The 20688-nt window shown below is 47.7% G+C and overlaps 1 protein-coding gene across 1 annotated transcript in view; it reads left to right on the top strand.

Annotated features, from left to right (window-relative positions):
- The first annotated feature begins 502 nt into the window (after nucleotides 1-502).
- CRIM1 (cysteine rich transmembrane BMP regulator 1) overlaps nucleotides 503-20688 on the top strand; it is a 178140-nt gene continuing 157954 nt past the window's right edge. The window contains exon 1 of the mRNA XM_037066568.1: nucleotides 503-1360. Within this exon, the coding sequence (XP_036922463.1) occupies nucleotides 1015-1360 (346 nt within the window). The 5' untranslated portion in view covers nucleotides 503-1014. The remainder of the gene's footprint in view (nucleotides 1361-20688) is intronic.

Raw genomic sequence — 20688 nt, 5'->3', positions numbered from 1 at the left:
TCCACGCGTTTGCTTCCCTTTCCCGGGGTTCGGTCCGGAGGGTGCCCCAGTCCAAGCTGCAGCAATACCCTCGGCCCCGAGCTTCTGGGACCGCGTCGCTGTCGGAACTCAGAACTGGCTCCGGGGGTCTCGCCCTCGGGGCTCCCAGGCAGGCCATGGTGGGCAGGGTGCGGGCGGGCGCTCGGGACGCCGCGACCCCCGCTGCTCGCCCGGAGCGCCCCAGAGCCTGAGCCGCAGCGCGCCCGCGGGAAGAGGCGCGCAAAGGCTCGGCCGCAGGGCCGGTTCCGTGCTCCGAGCTTCGGGAGGAGGAGGGGGAGGAGTAGGAGGTTTGCGAGGGAGGGAGGAAGGGCCGGGCCGCCGGGGAGGGGGGCGGGGGGAGGGGGAGGGGGCCGGCCCGGCCGGGAGGGGTGGGGGGGCAGCCAATGAGCGGCGCGCGGCGCGGGGGGGGCGCGGGCTGGGGGAGGAGGTAGGATGGGGGAGGGCGCAGCCCGGGCGGCGGAGGCTCCAGCCATAAACAAGCGCCGGAGGAGCAGCGCCGGAGTCGAGCGGGGCGCGCGGCGCTCACAGCGCGGACCTTCTCTGCTCCACCGCGCCCACTCGGCGGCTCGGGAGGCGGGGACCCGCCCGGAGGCTGCGCCGCCGCGGCGGAGGAGCAGAGGGAGGCGGCGCGGCGAACCCGGGCTGGAGCGGAGCGCAGCCGCCGCCGCCAGAAGTTTGGGTTGAACCGGAGCTGCCGGGAGGAAACTTTTTTCTTTTTTCCCCTCCCTCCCGGGAGGAGGAGGAGGAGGGGGAAGCTACCGCTGGCGCCAACGCTAGTGGGCTCGGGGTCGGCGCGGCCCGCACGGGGGGCGGGGGCCTCGCCCCGCTAGGGGAGGCGCGCCCCGGGGGCCCCGAGGGGGGCGGCGAGGACCGCGGGCTGCGGGTGCTGCGGCGGCGCGTGTGCCCCACTCAGGGGAGGGCGCCCGCCCCGCTCCCGGCCCGGCTGCGAGGAGGAGGCGGCGGCGGCGCAAGAGGATGTACTTGGTGACGGGGGGCAGGGGGCTGGCCGGCTGCGGGCACCTCCTGGTCGGGCTGCTGGGGGTGCTGCCGCCGCTGCTGCTGCTGCTGCTGGCTGGCTCGGGCACCCGGGCGCTGGTCTGTCTGCCCTGCGACGAGTCCAAGTGCGAAGAGCCCAGGAACTGCCCCGGGAGCATCGTGCAGGGCGTCTGCGGCTGCTGCTACATGTGCGCCCGCCAGAGGAACGAGAGCTGTGGCGGCGCCTACGGACTCCACGGAGCCTGCGACCGGGGGCTGCGCTGTGTCATCCGCCCTCCCCTCAATGGCGACTCCATCACCGAGTACGAAGTGGGCGTTTGCGAAGGTACGGCCTCCCGCTGTGGACCCCCTCCTACCTGGCCCGTGCCGTCCTCTAGCGCTGAACAAAGTTTGGCCGAGACTTTCCCGGGAAGAGAGGACTCCGCAGGGGAAGGGGAGGCCCCCGACCCCGGGAGGGAGCCCCCAGCGTCCCAGCTTTCCCACTCACTGCCTCTCCCTACGCCTGGCCCGCCGCGGGCGGGGTTGGATTTCGTGGGTTGGAAGCAGGCAAGTTGGGGGATCGCCCCCGGCCGCATACAGACTCGCACGCGTGTGGCTATTCGGCCTTGGGCTGGGTAGGGTGGCCGGGCCTTACGCCCCGAGGTGGGGGTGCCACGGGCCGGGGGCACTGCAGTGCCATCGCGAGCCCCGGGGGGAAGCCGACCCCTGCCGCCCTCCCCACACTGGCGCAGCGTGGAACCGAGTGCCGCACAGCGACTGCGAAATCCTCTGTTGGCGGAGCAGACGGGGCTCCAGCTCACTCCCTGGGACTCTTTTATTATTTTTTCCTTGCTTTCTTCCTTCACCCCCTTCCTCCTCCGCTTATAAATCAATTGCGGCTCCAGCATATGTCAGCCCAGGGGAAGTTACATACGGTGGTTACTCGTTTATTTGCCTATTGAAAATGGTCAAAGGCTTTCTCTCCTGAATGAAGGGGGGAGGGGTGTGCACCTGGGAGTGGAAGTTGTTTCTACTAGAGGCTGCTTTGGGGGATCAGATATCCGCGTGCTTCCAGTCGCGTTGCTGCTTCCTTCTTTTGGTTTGTGTGACAGCGAGGGTGGTTCTGCTGGGCTCTGCCCTGAGCACCGCGGTGTCGAGATGGTTGGGAGGAGAGAGAGTAGGTTGATGGAGCCTCCCCAATCTGGAAGAACGTCTGTGGAAGGGTGTTGGCCTTAAACCCGGCCCGCCTGCCTCGGCCCCGAAGTGCCTGGTCTGATTTGGGGTCTAGACAGAGGCCGTGAGTTCTTTTTATTTGGCGAGTGGGCAGGACTCGTGGGCACGGGTTGGACGTGGGCTCGCGGCTGGGGCTGACGTGGGGATGATGCTGTTCCGGGGCATCCTTGTGCCTGAGCAGAGGAGCAGCCGCAGCCTCACCTCTGGGTTAGCGGCGAGGACAACGCACAGGCGCCCTCGGCACCTCGTCCCTTCCTTACTACTCACAGCCAGCGCCTAGTGAAAGAAGGGTTTATTCTGGAGCATCCTTCAGTATGTATGGTTTATTGTGCTGAGACAGTGGAAAGAGGGCAACCTTAGGGATTTGATGGGTCTGTTAGAAGGCTTGAATTCTGCAGTTTTCTTTCAATACACAACCTATGCATATTTACTAATACCTGCGGATTTTTGAGTTTGGACAGGAAAACCCCGGGAGGGCTTCCTGGTGGGCAGTAATGAATAGAAGGGAACTCTCCTCAGAAGGGACGCGCACTGCACCCGTGGGACACTGGGTTAGACGAGCTCATTTGCTTGAAGTACAAATGCCTCTCACCTGGTGTTAAGTCCCGTTTTATAACCTTTGGATGTATCACATCAGGAGAAAGGGCCGGGAGATTAACTTCTGATACAATGTAGGACCTGGACTAAAAGATGCATCTTTGCACCCTGCCACTTGTTACAAGTTACTTAAGCCAGCCTCCCATAAATCTACAAAGAACAAGCAACGTAAAACAGGGTTAAATGTAGTGGAGACTGCTGTGCTCGGAGAAGGTTCTAAAGATTGTAACACTGGTTTTGTTTCTTCGTGATATATTTCTGGTGAAGAAAGTGTGGAGCTCAGGAAGCAGTCCCAGAATCAAGTGTTTCGGCAACAAACAATAGACCTGTGTCACAGTCAACGTGATTTTGGCAGCGTGGGGGTGACCTCCCATTCCTCCGAAATGATGCGACTCCTCGCAGCTTCCTTTCTTCTGGTAACACCCCGTGCACTTGGTATTAGCCTTGAAAACGCTAAGGAATATTTGTTGCCGTGATTATGTCTGAATTCATGTTCTTTAGCAACACTTTTCATTTAGCAGGCCTGTCTTCGGCTACCAATATTGAATGCCCAGGGCGTTTTTATTTTATTTTTATTTTTTAATTCTAAAAGCAGCAGTAAGTTGCATTCTGATCCCATGAAACCAAAGTTAGAAGGACATTGTTACCTGGCATGATATAATGGTTGGGTTTAGAAGTTTTCAGAAGTGTGCCTAAAATTTCTGTATTTCCACATTGCTACAAGACATATGAAAAACATAGCTTAAGTGAGTAACCTTTTTTCTTCCTTTTAAGAATTGGAGGATTCTTTACATGTCAGTGATTATCTAGGAGGTGCTGACTTTCTCTTTTGTTTTCCTGTTACTTTGGAAGAAATTTCTCAATGGCCAGTGTTTCCCCCAGTTTCCATTTTTATTCCAAGAGTCATACGCTGAAATGCGACCATCACAACAAACGTGAATAGGAATTGATACACTTTATTCATGTGGAAGTCTCTTTTGCTGAAATTTTTGCACTAAAATGACCCCTACTGGTTGTATTTGTTAATGAAAACTCTTGAAAAGCTTTAATTGACTCCACTGAGAAAAAATAGTGCATGGTGTGGAAATAATATCATGACTACCTTACCTGCTTTCGATGACATAATTTAAATGCAAATCACATTGCTCTCTTTGCCAGCTTGCCTTGGTTTTTATTTGTGTTGCTTCCCATCCTGGGGTTCGGTGGGGGTGGGGACGATGGAGGGAAATCATGTTTTCAAATCTAGTTCACAAAGTGAGTTAGATCAATTAGGGCAGAAATAGACCCCTTTCAACTTGGGGTTCACTCACTGCCTCCGGTTGTTAAGGCTTGCCGCCCCGCCCCGTCCCATAGTGGGCTCTCAATAAGCGTGCGCTGGTGAGTCTTCCAGTGCCTTTGGCAATATCCCACGTGGCCTGTTTCTCAGCTTGGCTGCTGGCCTCCAGGTAAATCGCCTGAAAGCCAGAGAAACAAGTTTGGGTTCTGAACTCTGGAGAAGGAAGCCAGACGGGAGACCTCTTTAGGAGATCAAAGACAGAGCGCTGAAAAATGACTGAAGCGGGATTTTCCAGGAAGACTGTTTTAATTAGACGGTGGGGGTTATATTTTGAGATAAGGGGGTGAGGGCCACTTTTTTTTCCCTCCTAAAGTGGACTGGTGCTTGCCCTTCGGTAATGGGTGGGGCCAGGTGCAGGGCAGTGCGGCCAGTCTTTTCCCTAAGTAATAAAGGGCAGGTGCTGGCTGGAGTTTGACTGTGTGAGGACAGAGTGACTTGGGAGCTGGTGGACACACTACTGAGTGCTCGGCCCTGAGAACTTGGTTGTATTAGATCCAGGCGATGCCTGTTGCAGACAAGCACCAACTTTCTTCCCAGTGATTATTTCCTCGGTGGCTTCATCTTTATGGAGCACCTGTGTTTGCACCACTGCCCCTTTCAAGACACAAGTCCCCCTTTTATTTCCCCGGTATTTTAAACTTTTCTTCTCCCCACTTTTTTTCCCCCCACAGGGCAGTGAGTAGAATCAAGGAAATGTTCTGGGTACTAGCACAGAACAGAGTGTGGTTTTCTGATACTGTTGCCATTGGAAGACTATAGCTTGTCTCCTAATCACTGCAAGACAGTTGTTGAGTAATAAGTTTCACTTTCTACCCCAGAGTCTGTAGGTCGAGTGAGCTCTCCGTGCTAGAGAGAGCAGCAAGCAGAGGGCCTATAAAAATATATTAATAGGGTATGGAAAGAGAAACCAATGCAAATAAACAAGGAAATAATTAGTTTCTCCTGAAAGTAAATATTGACAAAACTTGGAGAGACTATTCACTGCACATATACAAGTGACAGCCCTTCCTGACCTTCACTTTGACTGTCAAACTCACAGAATCCTCACTGGCATCTAGGAGTCCAGTCACATAAAACACTTGGCAAAGGAATTGCGTAAGACCAGAAAGGCAAAAATAGCAAATCTGGAGACATTTGCAGCCATTAATATCTCTTTACCAGTGACCGGGGCAGTCTACAAGCAATGTTTTGGCGGTGCGGTTGTGAACAGATAGGTTACTTTATGAAGAAAATTATTCAGAACCATGCTTAACGATGGGTATTCTATCCACCTGTAGGAGGGACTTAATGATTTGGTGCAGGTTTCTGTGTTTTGTGGGGCTTGATTAACGTGTAATGATCTGGACAAACACGGGGATAGCTTGGGGATGCAGGAGGCAGGCATTATGAAGTTGGGGGAAATGGCTCAAACAGATGACCCTAAAGAGGTAGGATTAAGGAACAACAAATGGGAGAAGGGAAAAATACTGAATCCATCTTAGGGCAACTATGTCATCCTTTGAAGAATAATCCAAAACACATTCCAGACATTAATTGTGAAATTCCTGAAAAAGGTGGGTGTGTTTAACATCTTTCAGGCTATCGCACTGACACGGGAGATGGCGTAACTTCTTAGCATGTGAATACCATCAGATAGGAGGTGGTGAAGTGACTGGAAGGAAAACGTGTTTGGGGAAGCAGGTTCCCATAACTCTGAGTTCCATTCGGCCCGTGCAGTATCAGGATTTTGGAGACTCCCTAGGAGAGCTCAATTATTTGAGGAAGAAACAGTGGACTAGCCAAGCGTGCATGAATAACGAACTAAAAGCCTTTCTTCTCAGATTGAATTCTCCAGCGCGGAATTTTCAGAGATCTGACTTGTCTTTGCATAGAAATCAGTCAGTCGTTCATTGGTCTTCTGCTCTGTACAAGGCCTGCTGCTGGGGCTGGGGAGCAGTCGGGGCAGAGCCTGGGGACCTCTAGGGTGAGCTCCACACCCTTTACACTCTTTTAATCAAGATAAAGAGTAAGGCAGTAAAGACTTAAAAAGTCCACATGATAATGTAAGTTCAAGCCCAGTAGAATGGATTCTGCCAGTCTGTATATGATTAGTGGTAAGTGAAGTATGTGGTTAAAGTTTGTTCTAGGAATCACAGGATCTGAGATGATCTTCTCAGCCTCTGGTGGCAAAGCTGGAAAGGGGAATTCAAATTTGCACCGCGCGTGAGAGTGTGAGCACAAGCTCTTTTGGGGGGGAGGGGACCCTACCATTCTTCTTAGAGCCTGTGCAATACAAAACTGAGTGTTTCCCAACATCTGAGAATGAGGCTGTATTCTTAACACTTTACTAGCTGTGGTTCAAAGTGGCAAGCTGCCTTTTGAGAGTGATTTTCTCTTTGTTCTGGCTTGTCCCACCAGGCAGATGAGCGTGGGTAGTGAACTGGGAGGTGTCCCTGTATTGGCATCTCCCACTCTCTGCTGCTGGTCCCAGCCGATTGTCCTGGTCTAATCACTGAAAACCTCTGCTTAGGCGAGGCCTCCTCTGCCTTATGGACAGAGAGAGGGTTGAATATACGTTTAAAGTTAAGAAAGCCCTCAGTGTGAACACTAGCAAGTGTTCATTTGGGGCCCACATTAGGAGAACATCCAAAAAGACCCCTTTTCATCTGTTACCAAGTGAACAGGTTTCACTCCCTTGCCCTGATGAATTGCCAGTGTGGAACACGGGGCTCAAATCCGCACTCTGCTTTTCCGTGCATCTCGGTTTTCTCATCTGTGGAGTGGGTTCGTAATAATGGGATGGCTGTAAGGCTCAGTGGGTGATGAACCCCTGTGAGGCACTTAGAAGAATGACTGGAGGAGACAATAACAGCAAAGCTACTAATCGTGCAAGTGAAACAGCTGATACAGGCTCATTAGCTCATTTGCTTCATCCCCATCCACCTGAGTAACTGATCATCAGTAGTTAAGGAGTTTGGATTCTTAGGAAGGAGCGAATTATTACTGAGTTCACATCCCTCCTCCCAACAGTGTAAGTGCATCGAGTTAAACGGCTTATTTAAAAGCCTCTGAAGTTATCCATTCCTTTTCCCCCTGAAGCCCATTTGTTAGACTTGGTCTAAATAGTTTCTACCAAGTTGGTGTATTTTGGGTGAAAGTAAAGAAAGAAGGATCTGAAATTTTTTTCATTAACTTGTAGACATTGTTCATGTATAACCATTTTTCTGTGGGCTAATATTTTATCTGAGAAAGAGGGGCACCAGAACTTGCTATAACCAGTGATGTATGTTTCCCTTCCCACGGCATTCTGGAGAACTTAGCTTCTAAGCTCTTGGAGTGCTCACAGTGACCGCCACCACAGTCGCTGACCTGGCTTGAGCTGCGGAAACGGCTTGTCTTGCTTAGGGCCCCACTCCCGCCTGTCACCACAGTTGGTACAAACTGGGCAAAACCAGAGGTCAGACATCTGACGAGCCCATTCCTCGGTTTACTTTCTTGCCCTCCCTGTTCCCCCGCCAGCCTTCCACTCACGCGTATTTACTGAGCAGCTACTATGGGCTCTGGTTTGGGGTGCAACATGGTGGCAATACCACTTCTCTGAGCCCGAGTTCCCTTGTCTGTTGACAGTGATAGTTACCACCTATGTGTGCAGGAAGGATAAAATGAGAAACTGTGCTTCTGAAATTTTAACGTGCATACAAATCACCTGGGGGGTCTTGTTAAACAGGCAGGTTCTGATAAGTAGGTCCGAGGCAAGTCTGAGCTTCCGCATTTTTTTACTAAACTCCCAGGTGAGGTCAGTGCTGCTGATCCAGGGGCCACACTTTTCCGGGGCGAGAAGCTGGCTGGTACCTGTAAAGCACGTGGCAGCAAGTGTGGCAGGTAGTAACACCTGCTACGATTATGATCATTGTTTCTCGACCAAAATGAGTAAGGGAGGGGCCCTGCTTTCACAGAGGCCATGGAGTGATGGTGGTCAGCTGAGATAGTTGGTACAGGCCAAGGCCGCTGCAGCTGAGCCGAGAGATAAGTGTTGGGCCTCTCAGGAGAGCTAAGGGGGTGCTAACTCTGACTCCGACCATGAGGAAGAATTGGGGGAGGGGGGCTGCAGCACCAAGCAAGCCCCAAGGATGTTGCCTTTTGTCCCCCCTTCTGAGGGCGGTGTTTTAGAGAATAGGAAATAGGCCGTAGGGGGGGCAAGATAGACCTCTGTCCGAATCTCAGCCCCGTTGCTGCTCCAACTGTCAAGGTCCAGCTTGTTGAGTTGTTGGGGCTTCGGGCTCCTCATCCATGAAAACGGAATTTTAATGGCTTTCCATCCAGTAAGTATTGTGGTGAGGATGGGAGGGAATTCATACATCTGTGTTACATATATATGTGTGCATAACGGCCAGTATTCTTGCTACCAAATAGGTTTCGAAAAGATTAATATTTTAATTTTCATTCTGTTTTCCATCCTTTCTCATTCTCTTCTGTGTTAGCTTTTTCTTTATATGTTTGGTGTTGTGTTTTTTTTTTTAATTTAACTTATGGACCTGGAGAACATTAAGTGAAATAAGCCAGTCAAACAAATACCACACGATCTCACTCGTATGTGGAGTCTAGTGAACAAACTAGACAAGGACAGTGGGGACAGACTCATAGATGGAGAGCAGGGTGACAGCTGGTGGAGGGGAGGAGGTTGGGGGTGGAAAGATTGAGCAAAGTGGAAAAAGGGTTCATGGACATGGATAACAGTGTGGGGATTGCTGGGGGGAGGGGGTATAAGGCGACTAAATGTAATAAAAAATACAATAAAGATTAAAAATAAATAAGAAAAGTATCTACTTTGCCAGCACACACACTTCCTCCACATAGGACCGGGGTGCTTGTCAGAGAAAATGGGCCTGTGAAGTACTTAAAACAAGGGATTGTGAGCCCAGGTCTGCCTGGGGCGACTGTGCTTCCCGGCCCTGCTGGGGTTTCAGCGCAATGCGGACATTTGCTGGATTTGGTGGTTTGACCCCTTTGCTTCCGAAGAGCTATTGCAAATTAGTATTTTTTAAAAAGTAACATATCTTAATGTTGATGGCATATGGTTTTATGAAAGCGAATGACATTTCCTTTTGTTCAAAGTGTGCTGTGAGTTTCCGGACATCCCTGGAGATACTGGAGGTCCCAAGGGTATCACCCAGGCCAGGTCGGGATGGCTGGGGCGACAGGCCCAGCTGGCCCAAAGGCGAGGGCAGGGTTGGGGGGTGAGCCGGAGGTGGGGGCTGACCCACAGTCCGTGTGTTTCTTTCCTCAGTCCCATGTGTTCCATACATGTTTCATGTGGACTGATACTGCAGCTGAACTGTGGATCAGCGTGGTGGTTTCCCTGGAAAATCTTTGCACAGCAATGGGAGGCCAGAAAAGAACACCGACAATTAAAATATCTGATGTTCGTGTCTCCTCGTTTCCTAATGTAGCTTTGGGCCCACTTTAGCAAGACAGAACTGTACCTCTGTCCTCATGCCTGGAAGTAAGTATTGCTTTTTTTATCCAGTGAATAGGGTCGGAGTGACTCATAAGGTAGATGCTTTGTGTTAGCTGTTGCAGAACAAGGAGAACTTGCTGAAGGTACAATCCCAAGAGAGTCCACAGTGGACAACTTGGTTATTTTCTTCTTGACAACCAAGTCCCATTATAACAAAAGTTGATGAGTATCTCTACTAATTGATTAGTATTGAGTAACATGAAACCTACAAGCAAGATGAGCTAAACCTCCAAATTTCAGAGTTTCATTTAAGTATATGTTTATCAAACTGAAAAATATCACCCTAGTGTGAAGTATGCTGGGACTATTTATCTTATGAACACTTAAAAAAGAAAATTAAGTGTTAATTATATTTTAAGGTGTTGTCCTTTTACATTTCAAGTTCCTGAGAAGGTTATTTGAAGAGTCTATCTGCTCCGAAAATTTTAGCTAAGTCTTTAGCAACCAGCCACTCCAGCTACAGCAGGTTAAAAAAAAGAAGAAGAAGATACACTGTAGGCTGTAACTAGAGACCATGCCTGTCTTGTTTAGCATTTCAAAACAAAAACCATAAACAAACATCTCAGATTCAAAACAGAAAGGAATTTCTGGCAGGGCAGAATGAAACCTGAGCCTGCAAAGGCCTGGTCTACCAGAGGTAACTTATTTAGCTTCTTATCCAAAGCCAGGAGCAAAACAGTTCACAGCTGTGATAAAGCAAAAAGGCGTCTCAATATGGGAAACTTGTGATACCTCTTTTTTAAGCCTCCAAAAGACCTAATGAGGCAAAGCCACCTTGAGGAAGTTTGACCTGACCCCGTCTTACAGTGTTAAGAGTACGTGTACAGGACCACTTCAGCCCTGGGCGGAGTGTGGAGTCGCCCATCCGTACCGGGTGTGTGGGCCTCACAGAGGGCGTGAGGAACATTCCGTCATCTCATCAAAGGCGAAGCTTGAAAACCTTCTTATTGTTTTGCACTTTCCATAGGTTGGAGCTTTGCTTTAAAAAAAAAACACTGTAAATGGCATTTATATTCTGAGTGAGGAAAAGGGATAAATTGTAGACAGTTTTATCTCTGAAAGCCAAAGTAGAAGGATTGTTGAATGGTTAAGGACTGGCTGTGCTGTTTCTTTTTCAGAACCATGGAGTTGTCATATTTGCAGACAAATTTTAGGAACATTTATTACCACTATCTATGACAACGTGGAGGGTCAAATAAGTTCTCTATCTTAATCAAAAGAATAAATGGGTTTGTGTATATCTTAGCTTACTGCAGGAAGGATTTTAGGCTGCACAGAAAGGTGAATTATCACAAAAATGCTTCTACGTGAGGATGGCTTGATAAAGGAGAAACAATAGCCATGGCTTCCAGGTCCCCCCTCATCCCCTAGGAACTGGAATGAAACCTCCTCACCTTCCTTTGACTTGACTTTGCCTTCATTTGTCAAAAGGGCATTACATAGTTACCTACAAGAAGGCAGGGGAACTGAAGCAGGTAGCGTAAGGCCCCTCTGGTCATAAGATCTATGTTTTTTTATTACAACAGAGTGCTGGGCAAGAGTCACATATTACCTTGTGTTTGCAGAGCTAGGGAAGGAGAGGGTGGTGAGTCTCTTCTGGGTTCTTTGCCAAATGCTATAGACAGAAGAGTTTGGAACAGGTCAAGAGTTCTCCCATGGTTACCTTTAGTGGAGGGGGTGGGGACAGCCAAACATCGTTATCTATCGGGAAGTTAGTGACATCTTTTAAGTGCTGGCAATCTTTAAGCTTTATTAACTGGCCTAACCTGGCTTCAAGGTAGAATTTATGCCTCTCTTTTAGGTCAGTGCTGGCCTGCTGCTTTTGCGCACTCTCCATTTTCTCATTTACTTCATTCATTCTTACAGCTCTGAGGTAGGTGGGTGACAGATAAGGAAAGGGAGGGAGAAGCTTGCGCAGAGACAGGCCAAAACTTGCTGAAATTCACATGCTCCTCGCTGCCTCTACACTGGGAGGGTTGAGTAATTGCCGTTCCTCCTAATACTGCAGGCAGCAGCCAAATTCTCAGCATTCTTTTACCTTTGCTGCTGTTTTCACTTGCCAGGGAGTCTCCTGCAGAAGCAGACTGGATTTAAAGGAACATCACAGGAACAGTGCGTGAAAGCGGAGGCCTTGGCCGAAGGGGACCCCCGGGTGCCTCGTGTCGGGAGAAGGAAACATGGGTCTCTGCAGCAGGACCTGCTGCCAGCCTGGCCAGCTCCCCTCCCCACCTCACACCCTCCCTGCGGTACCAAGCCGCCGAGGCTCTTTGGAGTGCCTGTGAGACAGCAGATCTTCTCTGGGTTTCAAGTTCAGGGGAACAGTGAAGCATAGAAAGTGGTCTCTTGGGGTCTAGAAAGTTCACCCTGTGCACGTTGCCCAGTGGCAGGACATGGAGCGAAGTGAGTTGCTGGAGACCCGTGGGTCTGGAATTTGGTGTAATACCGGGCTATTCTAAAGAATGTGGCGCTCAGCACAGCCTGCGGTGCACACCAGCAATCGAGTTTCTTTGCCTTGTGGATATTACGTTTTTGCCAAGAGCAGCCTTCCAGAATGAGGTGCTAGTTAATTCCAGTTGGGCATTTATTCGCTAACAAGTCTGCAGAATGCTAAATACTCCATTGGGGAGTGTGTGACATGAGAAAACTCGGCAGCTAATTATTATGTAGATCTCTTCCACAATTCTTACTTGCAGTTCAATTACCTAAGCTGTCAGTCCCTAGAAATGTGAATTTCTTGGTTTTTCTGTAATGTTTTACTTCTTTGCTCTCTAAGATTTCTTTTTTTATTGTTTTTGCTCCAATCTGGAAAACTGCTGTAAGTTTTACTAACAGGGTGGACATTTCATGTTGTTTAATAGAAAACACTTCCAGTGGAGTACTGTGGCCACTCTCTTTCCTTCTTTTCTTTTTTAAATAAAGATAATATCAAAAGTTACATCCCGTTCCCGATCTTATCCTCTCTCTTCCAGGGTAGATTTCTGGACAGCTACTAGGAGCGGCGATTGAAATAACCATTGAAGGGATGGGTGTTCGTTTACTAACCGGAGCTTTTGCCTGAATAGATTTACTTTCTTTCAGTATGTCAATAGATCTTTATTTGGTTTTGTTCCTGCTTGGTTGGTACGTATGAGCTTAAGAACTTCAACTGTGGGGGCAGTAATGAGAGAGTCTGCCTGCCTGGGGCCAAACACTTCTCTGTGGGAAGGAGCCAATGGGTGCAGTGTGTGTTAGCTGCCTTCAGAGTCAGTGAGTGCTAGAAGGCCCACTGGGGCCTCCTATGCCCATGGCTTTGGCTGGGGTTTGGCCCTCCTTTCCTGAGGACTTTCTGCCATGACCCCCTGCGGGCTGGGTCCCAGATGCCCTGGAAGCCATTGGAGAGGCTCGCTTTTCCAGCCGTCTTTTCCTGTGCCTCTCTGTTCTTCCCAGCACGGCTGCACGTGGTTCTCCAGCCGTCGGTAACCCAGATGTTAAGAGTTGGCATCAAGCGTCAACTCCTCTGTGAGGACTCCTTGCAAAAATGGTGTCTGCACTAACAGGCGAACAGAAGGGTTCTGTAGAAATGCTTGGAGGAGAGTGTTTGCCGGTATATAAAATTCATTTGACACTGTGGAATATGATACTCTGGATCAGAAAGTGCTAAGACTTCATAAAACAAGGATCTCTACAAGGTGTGGTAGACTTGCTGGCCTACAAAGATGTGCCCAGGATGGTAAAATATATCTGTAGCATCAGCAGGTAGGCCCCTGGTATAGCTACCTGTATGAGAGAGAGAAAGCTGTGATAATTCCTTCCTTCAAGACGGAGATAATTTGTGCCTTTGGACCCAGAGTTCGTGTGCACCTACACGCATGCGTTCCGTCGCTGCGGAGGGCTCAGTATGAAGAATACTTTGTGCTGTATTATGCATGTGCTGAAAAACAAATTAAGTATACTCTTTACTCTGTACATCAGCAAACTGAAAATGACTTGAAATGCTTTGGCTTTTAAACAGCCTCGTTAACTGGGAGATCTCTATGGAAGCAAGTGGAGTTCAGTAATATTACTACCTTCATTTCTCGGTGATTGGGACAAAAGTTTGATCATCCCAAAGGCAGCGTGGGCTGATTTTTATAGCAGATGATCACTAATCATAGTTTTGGGGAGGCATTTCAGAGGGGATAACAAAAAGGAAAAGCAGAAATCTGGGGTGAAAATGGAATAATAAGCAAAATAAAAGAAGCTGGAGGTGCGGGGTTTTTTTGTTGGTGGTGTTGTTTTTGAAAGGTGATTAAATTATTCTTAAAGACCCTGTTGGGAAAAGGTGAGCCCTCAGCAACCATGTGTATTGGCTGTTTGTTCAGGAAATTGTATTCAGTGCTCTGGAAGGAAAAAGACTCTGCCAACGCGGTTCTGGAAAACTTGAGGGAGATAAAGTATTTACATGCTTTAATAACATTAAACATGTCCAAAAGAAATATATAATTACAGCTACCTTTGGCACTGAAAAGAGTCCATGGATTATATTTTTTCAATTGTGTGTGAATATGTCAGCGTATGCCCTTGAGTCAGAAATACTTGGGCAATACTGTTTCTGCAGAGACTGGAAAAGTAGAAGATACTGGGAGCTACACACACGCCGAAAACAGGGTGGCTTTCCAGTAAAGAGGAAGAGTGGAATTTTCTTTAGAAGGGATATATTTCATATGCATAATGATTCTAACTTTACTTTCTTAAACAATTATCACAGTTTCATACTATGATAATAGTATGAAACTTCCCTTAGAGCCTCAGTCAGTTGCCTATTCATATAAAAAGCCCCCACAGGAGAGGGGGAATGAGGGTCCTGAACTCAGTATCTGACTGTTCGGCTGAGGTTTTGGTTTTCCAACTTCATTTCAAGTTTGTCTACAACAGAGACCCTTTGAGAATTCCGAAAATCAGGAGGCACATTGGACACACCCTGTCTAATATCTGTTGCAGCCAGAGGTGTGGGGGTAGAGCCCGAAATTGGAAAACAGGTGCGGTGTTGGCTTTCAAAAGCCCGAAGTTATCTTAACATCCTTCTAAATGTGCTCTCATCCTTCAACCCTTACCGTTTTATGCTGGTTCCTTTTTGAAGCCTTCCTGCCCTACCCAGGAAAAAATGCCCCCCCTCCCCCCCCTTCCCACCCCTCCCCACCCCGCAACCCACTGTGCCCACAAATAGCACTTTCTCCTTCCCTTGTTGTAGCACTTCTCACACTGTAGATTTGGAATTTCTGGATTCCGGCCTCCCTGTGATCCACTTCAGTGCCAGGATTGTATGTTATTCTAGCGCTTGGCACACAGGAAGATCTCAATGAGCATTTGTTGACTAAATCTAGACCCAAGGTCATCCAAGATATTATACAAAAACTTTTCCATCTGAACCGTTTGGTTTTCACTGTGGAGACGGAAACAAACAAAAAGTACCCGTTGAGAGAATCCCGGTGAGAAGTCACGTTGCTGCCGAAGGAAGCTGGAAGCCCGTTAACCGGACCCCATCCTCTTCCTCTCCCCTACCCGAAATTCTTCTTAGAATTTATTTTTCCGATTTTACCATGATGGGTTAGTTTTAGCTGTATTTATTTTGGCAACTATTTAAAGGTCTCTTATTTTTACTTGTGAAGCCTTTTCTTGCCAGTTTGTCAAAAAGGGGTCTTTCATGCACCAGCCCTTCATCAGCTTGTCAGAATTTGCCTCGCGGGTGGCAGCTTGTAACCTTCTTACCACCAGGGATCTAATGCACTGACCAGTTGAGAGACAGTGGTGATCAGCTGCTTGTAAGCAACTGATAAACAATTATGAATTACTTTCTAGACACCCTTCAGGTGGCCATTGACTAAGTTGATTATAATAAAAGAGACTTTTATATTTTCAGGAAATCCAGGGTTGGGTCTTAAACACGTATGTTGACTGATCAGGAGGGAGGGTAATTTCACGAACACGCATTGAATTTTTAGTGCTAGGCCAGTGCAAGCAGCAACCTATTTACCGCTCCAGGTGATCTCCAAATGGCCTCTGGAATTTCTCCGGGGAAGGAAACCCTGAACCCCCAACAGAAGGGTGGAAGCCCGTGACTGTGAATAATAAAAAAAGTGCCTCACAATGGTTTGAGCAGGAAGTCCACAGGAATGCAATATAAGGAATTTAAAAAGCAAAATCCCGTTTGGATTTACTCCAAACCCTATGACTTCAGGGACTGAGGAATTCTTGATGACTCACGGATGGAGTCCCAACTTGCTGTTTAGGGGTGGTTTCTCCTTCAGTACCAGTCATGAATGCTTTGTTTGTTTGCTTACTTTCTGAAGGTCTTAAGGTGGTTTACAAATTAAGACAGTCAGACATTAGCCACTTAAGGATACAACAGCAAATTACAGCGTTTGGGTGGTACATTTGGCACTAGGCCCAATGACCCGTGTGGCTTGGTTGGGTGTCATCCCACAAAGTGAGAGGTTGCTGGTTCAATTGCCAGTCAGGGGTCAGTGTTTCTCCCACTCTCCTTCTCCCTATGTTGCCCTCTCCCTGAAAATAAACACAATCTTTCAAAAGAATAAGGAGAGAGGTTCGGCCATGATAAAATGGACAGGGTCATAGACACAGGTATGAGCTCCGGCACCTGTACCCTTTTATCATTAGTGAGTGTGCCCACAAGGCCCTATTTTCTTCGGGCAACTTTAGTTTTGATGTCTCTGCTGAAAGCAGCTTCATCTTCTCCACCTTTAAGATGCTCATCTCGCACTTGCTGATGGTGGTTCATTATGTTATTGTCTTGGTTGGTGTCTCTGTGATCAGCTACTTTGGAACCTTTTGCCAGTTGCAGCTGTCGTTAATGAGAGTGTCAGGAAAGGGGAAGAGGGCAAAGAGTTCTCTTTCTAATGTGCAAAGTGAGGATTCTAAGCAAGGTAGTTTTTTGAGGGCCCACTGTTGATTGTCCTGTAACACTTTAAAGCTTTTATGTGCTTTCATTACTACTGAAATTTAAAAGCCAGCACCCAGACCTGGGAGCAAGACTGTCGCACTTGGTGGTGGGTACTGCCCAGCTCAGAACTGTGTGTATCGTAGAACCTGTGATTCCCAGTTACTTTCAGTAGTAGTTGAAGGACCCAGAGCACTTCTTGCTGCTGGCCTAAAGCACAGCTACTCTCCGTCTTCAATAAAATAAATGAATAGAAGCAGAAGACTGGGAAACACACTCGAAAGAGGGAGCGGCCCTCCGGTTGAAGGCCAAGGTAAACAGTGTTGGTAACTGAAAAGTTGACTTCCTGGCAGGCAAGAACCCGAGGAGTGGGTGTGAAGTGCAACCACCAAGAATCACTTTAAGCTGGAGAGATTGCTGCATGTCCCCAAGTCCCCTAAAGAACCTCTTGGAGCTATTTGGGGGAAATCGGTTTTGGAAGGGGCCTTTGACTATCCTGTCATGCCTATATCTGGACCCAGAGGCAGTGCGTGGGGAGGGAAGGTCAGCTTTGTGCTAGAGAAAGCAAGCAGTTGGGGCTCTCAGAGGGGTGGAAATGAAGTCGCCCTCAACCTGGGAAAAGCTTTGTGGGGGAGCCAGTGAACTGGCAGAATGCAGCAGAAAGGCGTCCCCCAGTCTGTGTGTGATTTAGAGTGAATGGAAACACAGACCTTTTCTTTCTGTCTTTCATTACAGCGGAAAACTGCATCATTACAGTGGACAGCTGTGCACACTTTGCAAACCACGTGGTGTGTGCAGATGTACACATGCATATATATGCAACATGCACACGTAAAAAAACCCTCAGGGTCCACGTTCCTGACTGATAGTCTCTTTCTGTCCGTTCCTGCAGGATGACAGATGGCATTTTCTTCTCATTGAAGCTGTTAGGTCCTGTGAATGCCAACAAAAATAAAAGATTTCTGTCCCTGGCCAGCATTAACTTATTTGTATAAAGAAGCACAGGTAGATTCTCTCCCAAGCATCTTGCTCCTGTGTCTTCTCTTGTGTAAGTACATCAGGTTTGTAAGTTGTGGGTGTTCTGCCCGTGCCTCGTGTCGAGAAAGGTGACCCATCAAAAGTAAAGAAATTCTGTAGAACTTTTCAGATTCTTGGAGCTCTGTCGCAGGTGGGAAAGGGCCCTGCCTTTCTTTTTTTTTTTTTCCTGCCTTGTAAAAAGAGACCCACCCAGAGCCCTTTCATGGTCCCTTTGAGAGGTCGTACTACCTCAGTTCCCTCTCTGAGGTTTTATTTCTTGAGCATCTTATTTCCCGTAAGTAGCTATGTATGTCATGGAAAATTTTTAGGTCCTCTACCTAAAATTAAAAAAAAAAATTTAAAGAAAACTGTCATAAAGACAATAGAACTTTACTAGACAGTTTGGGACATAGAGAAGAGAAACAGTGATCTGGATGCTCTTGTTCTGGTCACAACTGGTTTTGTGTGTTCGTATCATGTGCACTCTGTCTAGTCTTCCTCTCTCCACATGCTTTTACCATGCGTCGTGTGTCTTGCTTTTTTGCCCTTAAAGTGACATCCAATGCATATTTCTGTGTTCCTATGTGGTCTTCATTATTACAACTTAAACTGAGTAATGCAGGTGTTGTGACTGCACATTACAACTTTGTTTCCTTTCCCCCTTTCCTTTCAGGACTATATAAAAGGCGAGAAGGGGGAGGGGAGGGGATTCCAGGTGAATTCAAGGGAAAGTTCTGTGTAGCTTACTTTGTTTCTGTGAGTGTGTAGGCGCGTCAAGCTGAGGACCACAGTGGTCTCCCTCCCTCCACTAAGGATCCGACCACTGTCCCTCTGTGCGGCCAGCCCTTGCGTCTAGGGCTGGGCCATGAGGACGGTGGCCCATCATTGTTTTGTCTGGTATCTTTGCTGCCACCAAGATTGTTTTGACTCTTAAGGACATCGAACCTTTTTTTTTAACCTTTTCCCCTGTTAAGTCACAAGCAGTAGGCTATGGGCAAATAGCCAGCCCTCTGGGGTAGGCACATTTTAATTCCGTTGCTTTTTTTTTTTATAGTTCATTATTGGAGTGCAAATGTTTATTTTGTATGAAAATGGATATAATTAACTGTATCCTAACCTAGGGACTGGCTATTAACTTCAAGATTAATTCTCAACCTTTATGCTTTGCATACATGTGGCATATGTTCTTATTACCAAGGATTTTATCTGAGGATTTGAAATAGTTTTCCACTTCTACCGTTTTATAAATGAAAACCAGAGGCCTTGAAGTCATCCAGCCGTACATACAAAAAATTTGGAAAAACTTGGATCATTTTCGGGGTTAAGTTTGTTGAAATTCTATGAGAAAAAAAGATATTTTTTCCTTGTATTTTTATTGGCTGATATATTAATAAGTAGTTTTTACACCTCAGATACTGCCTTCATATTCAGAAGGTTTATATAGCATCTGTTGTAATATTTGATTCATTTCTGTAATCTTTATTTAAAAATAAAAATTTTCACTCAAGACCAGTTGTGCAAACAGTAAGCGAAATGAAATCACCAGGCTTCAGATATATTTTATATAAATTTGAAGCCCTCTTCGGTTTATGAAAAAAAAGACAATTTTGATGAGCTCTTCAATGCTAATTTACTGTTTCTGAATTACACACCTTTGAGAGCTCATAGATCCTGAAGACACCTCCCAGTTAAAACGTTCCATCGAGGAAACACTGGCCCTGTACCCCGCTGCTTGTTTGTTGGCGGCAGGGCCTGTCGAGACTCCTTCAGCAGCACTGTGGGGCGAAGCGACTGTGTGTGCGCACCTGGACTGTCACAGGCACTTTCTGGACCAACACAGTGATGTAAAATAAAGCAGACTTTGAACTGGAAAATTTGAAGGTGAAATCACCTCAAATTTAATAGTTTAACCATGGATGTTTGTGGAATTTTAGCTACACCATGGGACATTAACATAATTAAAACAAATGTGTAACTTTTTTGGAAAAAGCACAATGTTTAATAGATACTTGTACTTAATCACACCGAGCAAATCATTGGCACCCACCACCACCACCACCATATATATGCTGCAATTGTGTCCCTGCTGACCACGCCTTGGGGGAAACGTTTGTGGAGTGGGAGGGAGCTTGGGACTCCCCTAAGCTTTGGCCCAGCCTTTGGCTTATTGCTCTTGTTGTAACTATTTATAAAACTTTGTTTGAAGGTGGGAATCAAGACATTGTTTCCAACACTAAACAGTTCATCATTAACCAGTTGATCTATATTATCAGTCAAAATGGCTTGTGTTTTCTCTTCAAAAGCTTCTTAACAATGTGGTTCTGAATGTTTCAATCGCTGGATACTGAATTCAGTTGATGTGCGTGTTCCGGAGGGTCTGGGGCTGCGCTCCCCGACGTAGGTGAGGGCTGATAGAGTGTCGCTGGGCTGCATTTCCTTGCTTACAGAGCCTGGAGCTTGGCCAACTTGGATGAGAGCGGGGGAGGAAAGGTTCGGGTTTGAGAGCCCTGGGTTTATTTCTGGCTGTTGAGATGTGAGACTGTGGGAGAAGGCATAAATATAGTTTCAGGGAGGTCGCACGCTCAGAGGTTCTCGCCAGGGGTAAATGCTGGATGGATTTGTTTATGGATGGATTTGTTTATAGCAGCTTCACGCTCTTACCCCGGGGAGTTGGTGCTTCCAAGGGGCGCCGCTCAGCGTCTGGATCTCATTTGGTGGGTGTCTCCAAGGTCTCCCCAGTGCACTGACCACGGCCCCTTTGGCCCCTTTCTTTCTGAATTCGTAGTCAAATAACTTTCTGGCCTGCCAGGAGAGTTGATTTAAAGAGAGAGAGAGAGAACAATGAATGGTTTGGGGAAAGATGCTTATGTAAATACTAGAAACACATAGCTTTTAGGGCTGGAGTCATGGGATGTGGGGGTCTGTGGGGGTCTGTGGCTCTGTCTGTGCATCAGCACCTCCAGGGCACCGAGAGAGCAAGGGCAGCTGCTCCCGAGGCCCGGGTCCCGAGTCTTGTCTGTCTGTGGGTTGGTCACTGATTTCCCCTGGACACGGGCTGAACCCCTTTTCCTGCCCCCA

The sequence above is a fragment of the Sturnira hondurensis genome, unplaced genomic scaffold (assembly GCF_014824575.4).
Source record: "Sturnira hondurensis isolate 20B ecotype Veracruz unplaced genomic scaffold, ASM1482457v3 Scaffold0016663, whole genome shotgun sequence".
Classification (NCBI taxonomy): domain Eukaryota; kingdom Metazoa; phylum Chordata; class Mammalia; order Chiroptera; family Phyllostomidae; genus Sturnira; species Sturnira hondurensis.
This window is presented reverse-complemented; position numbering and strand designations above follow the sequence as displayed.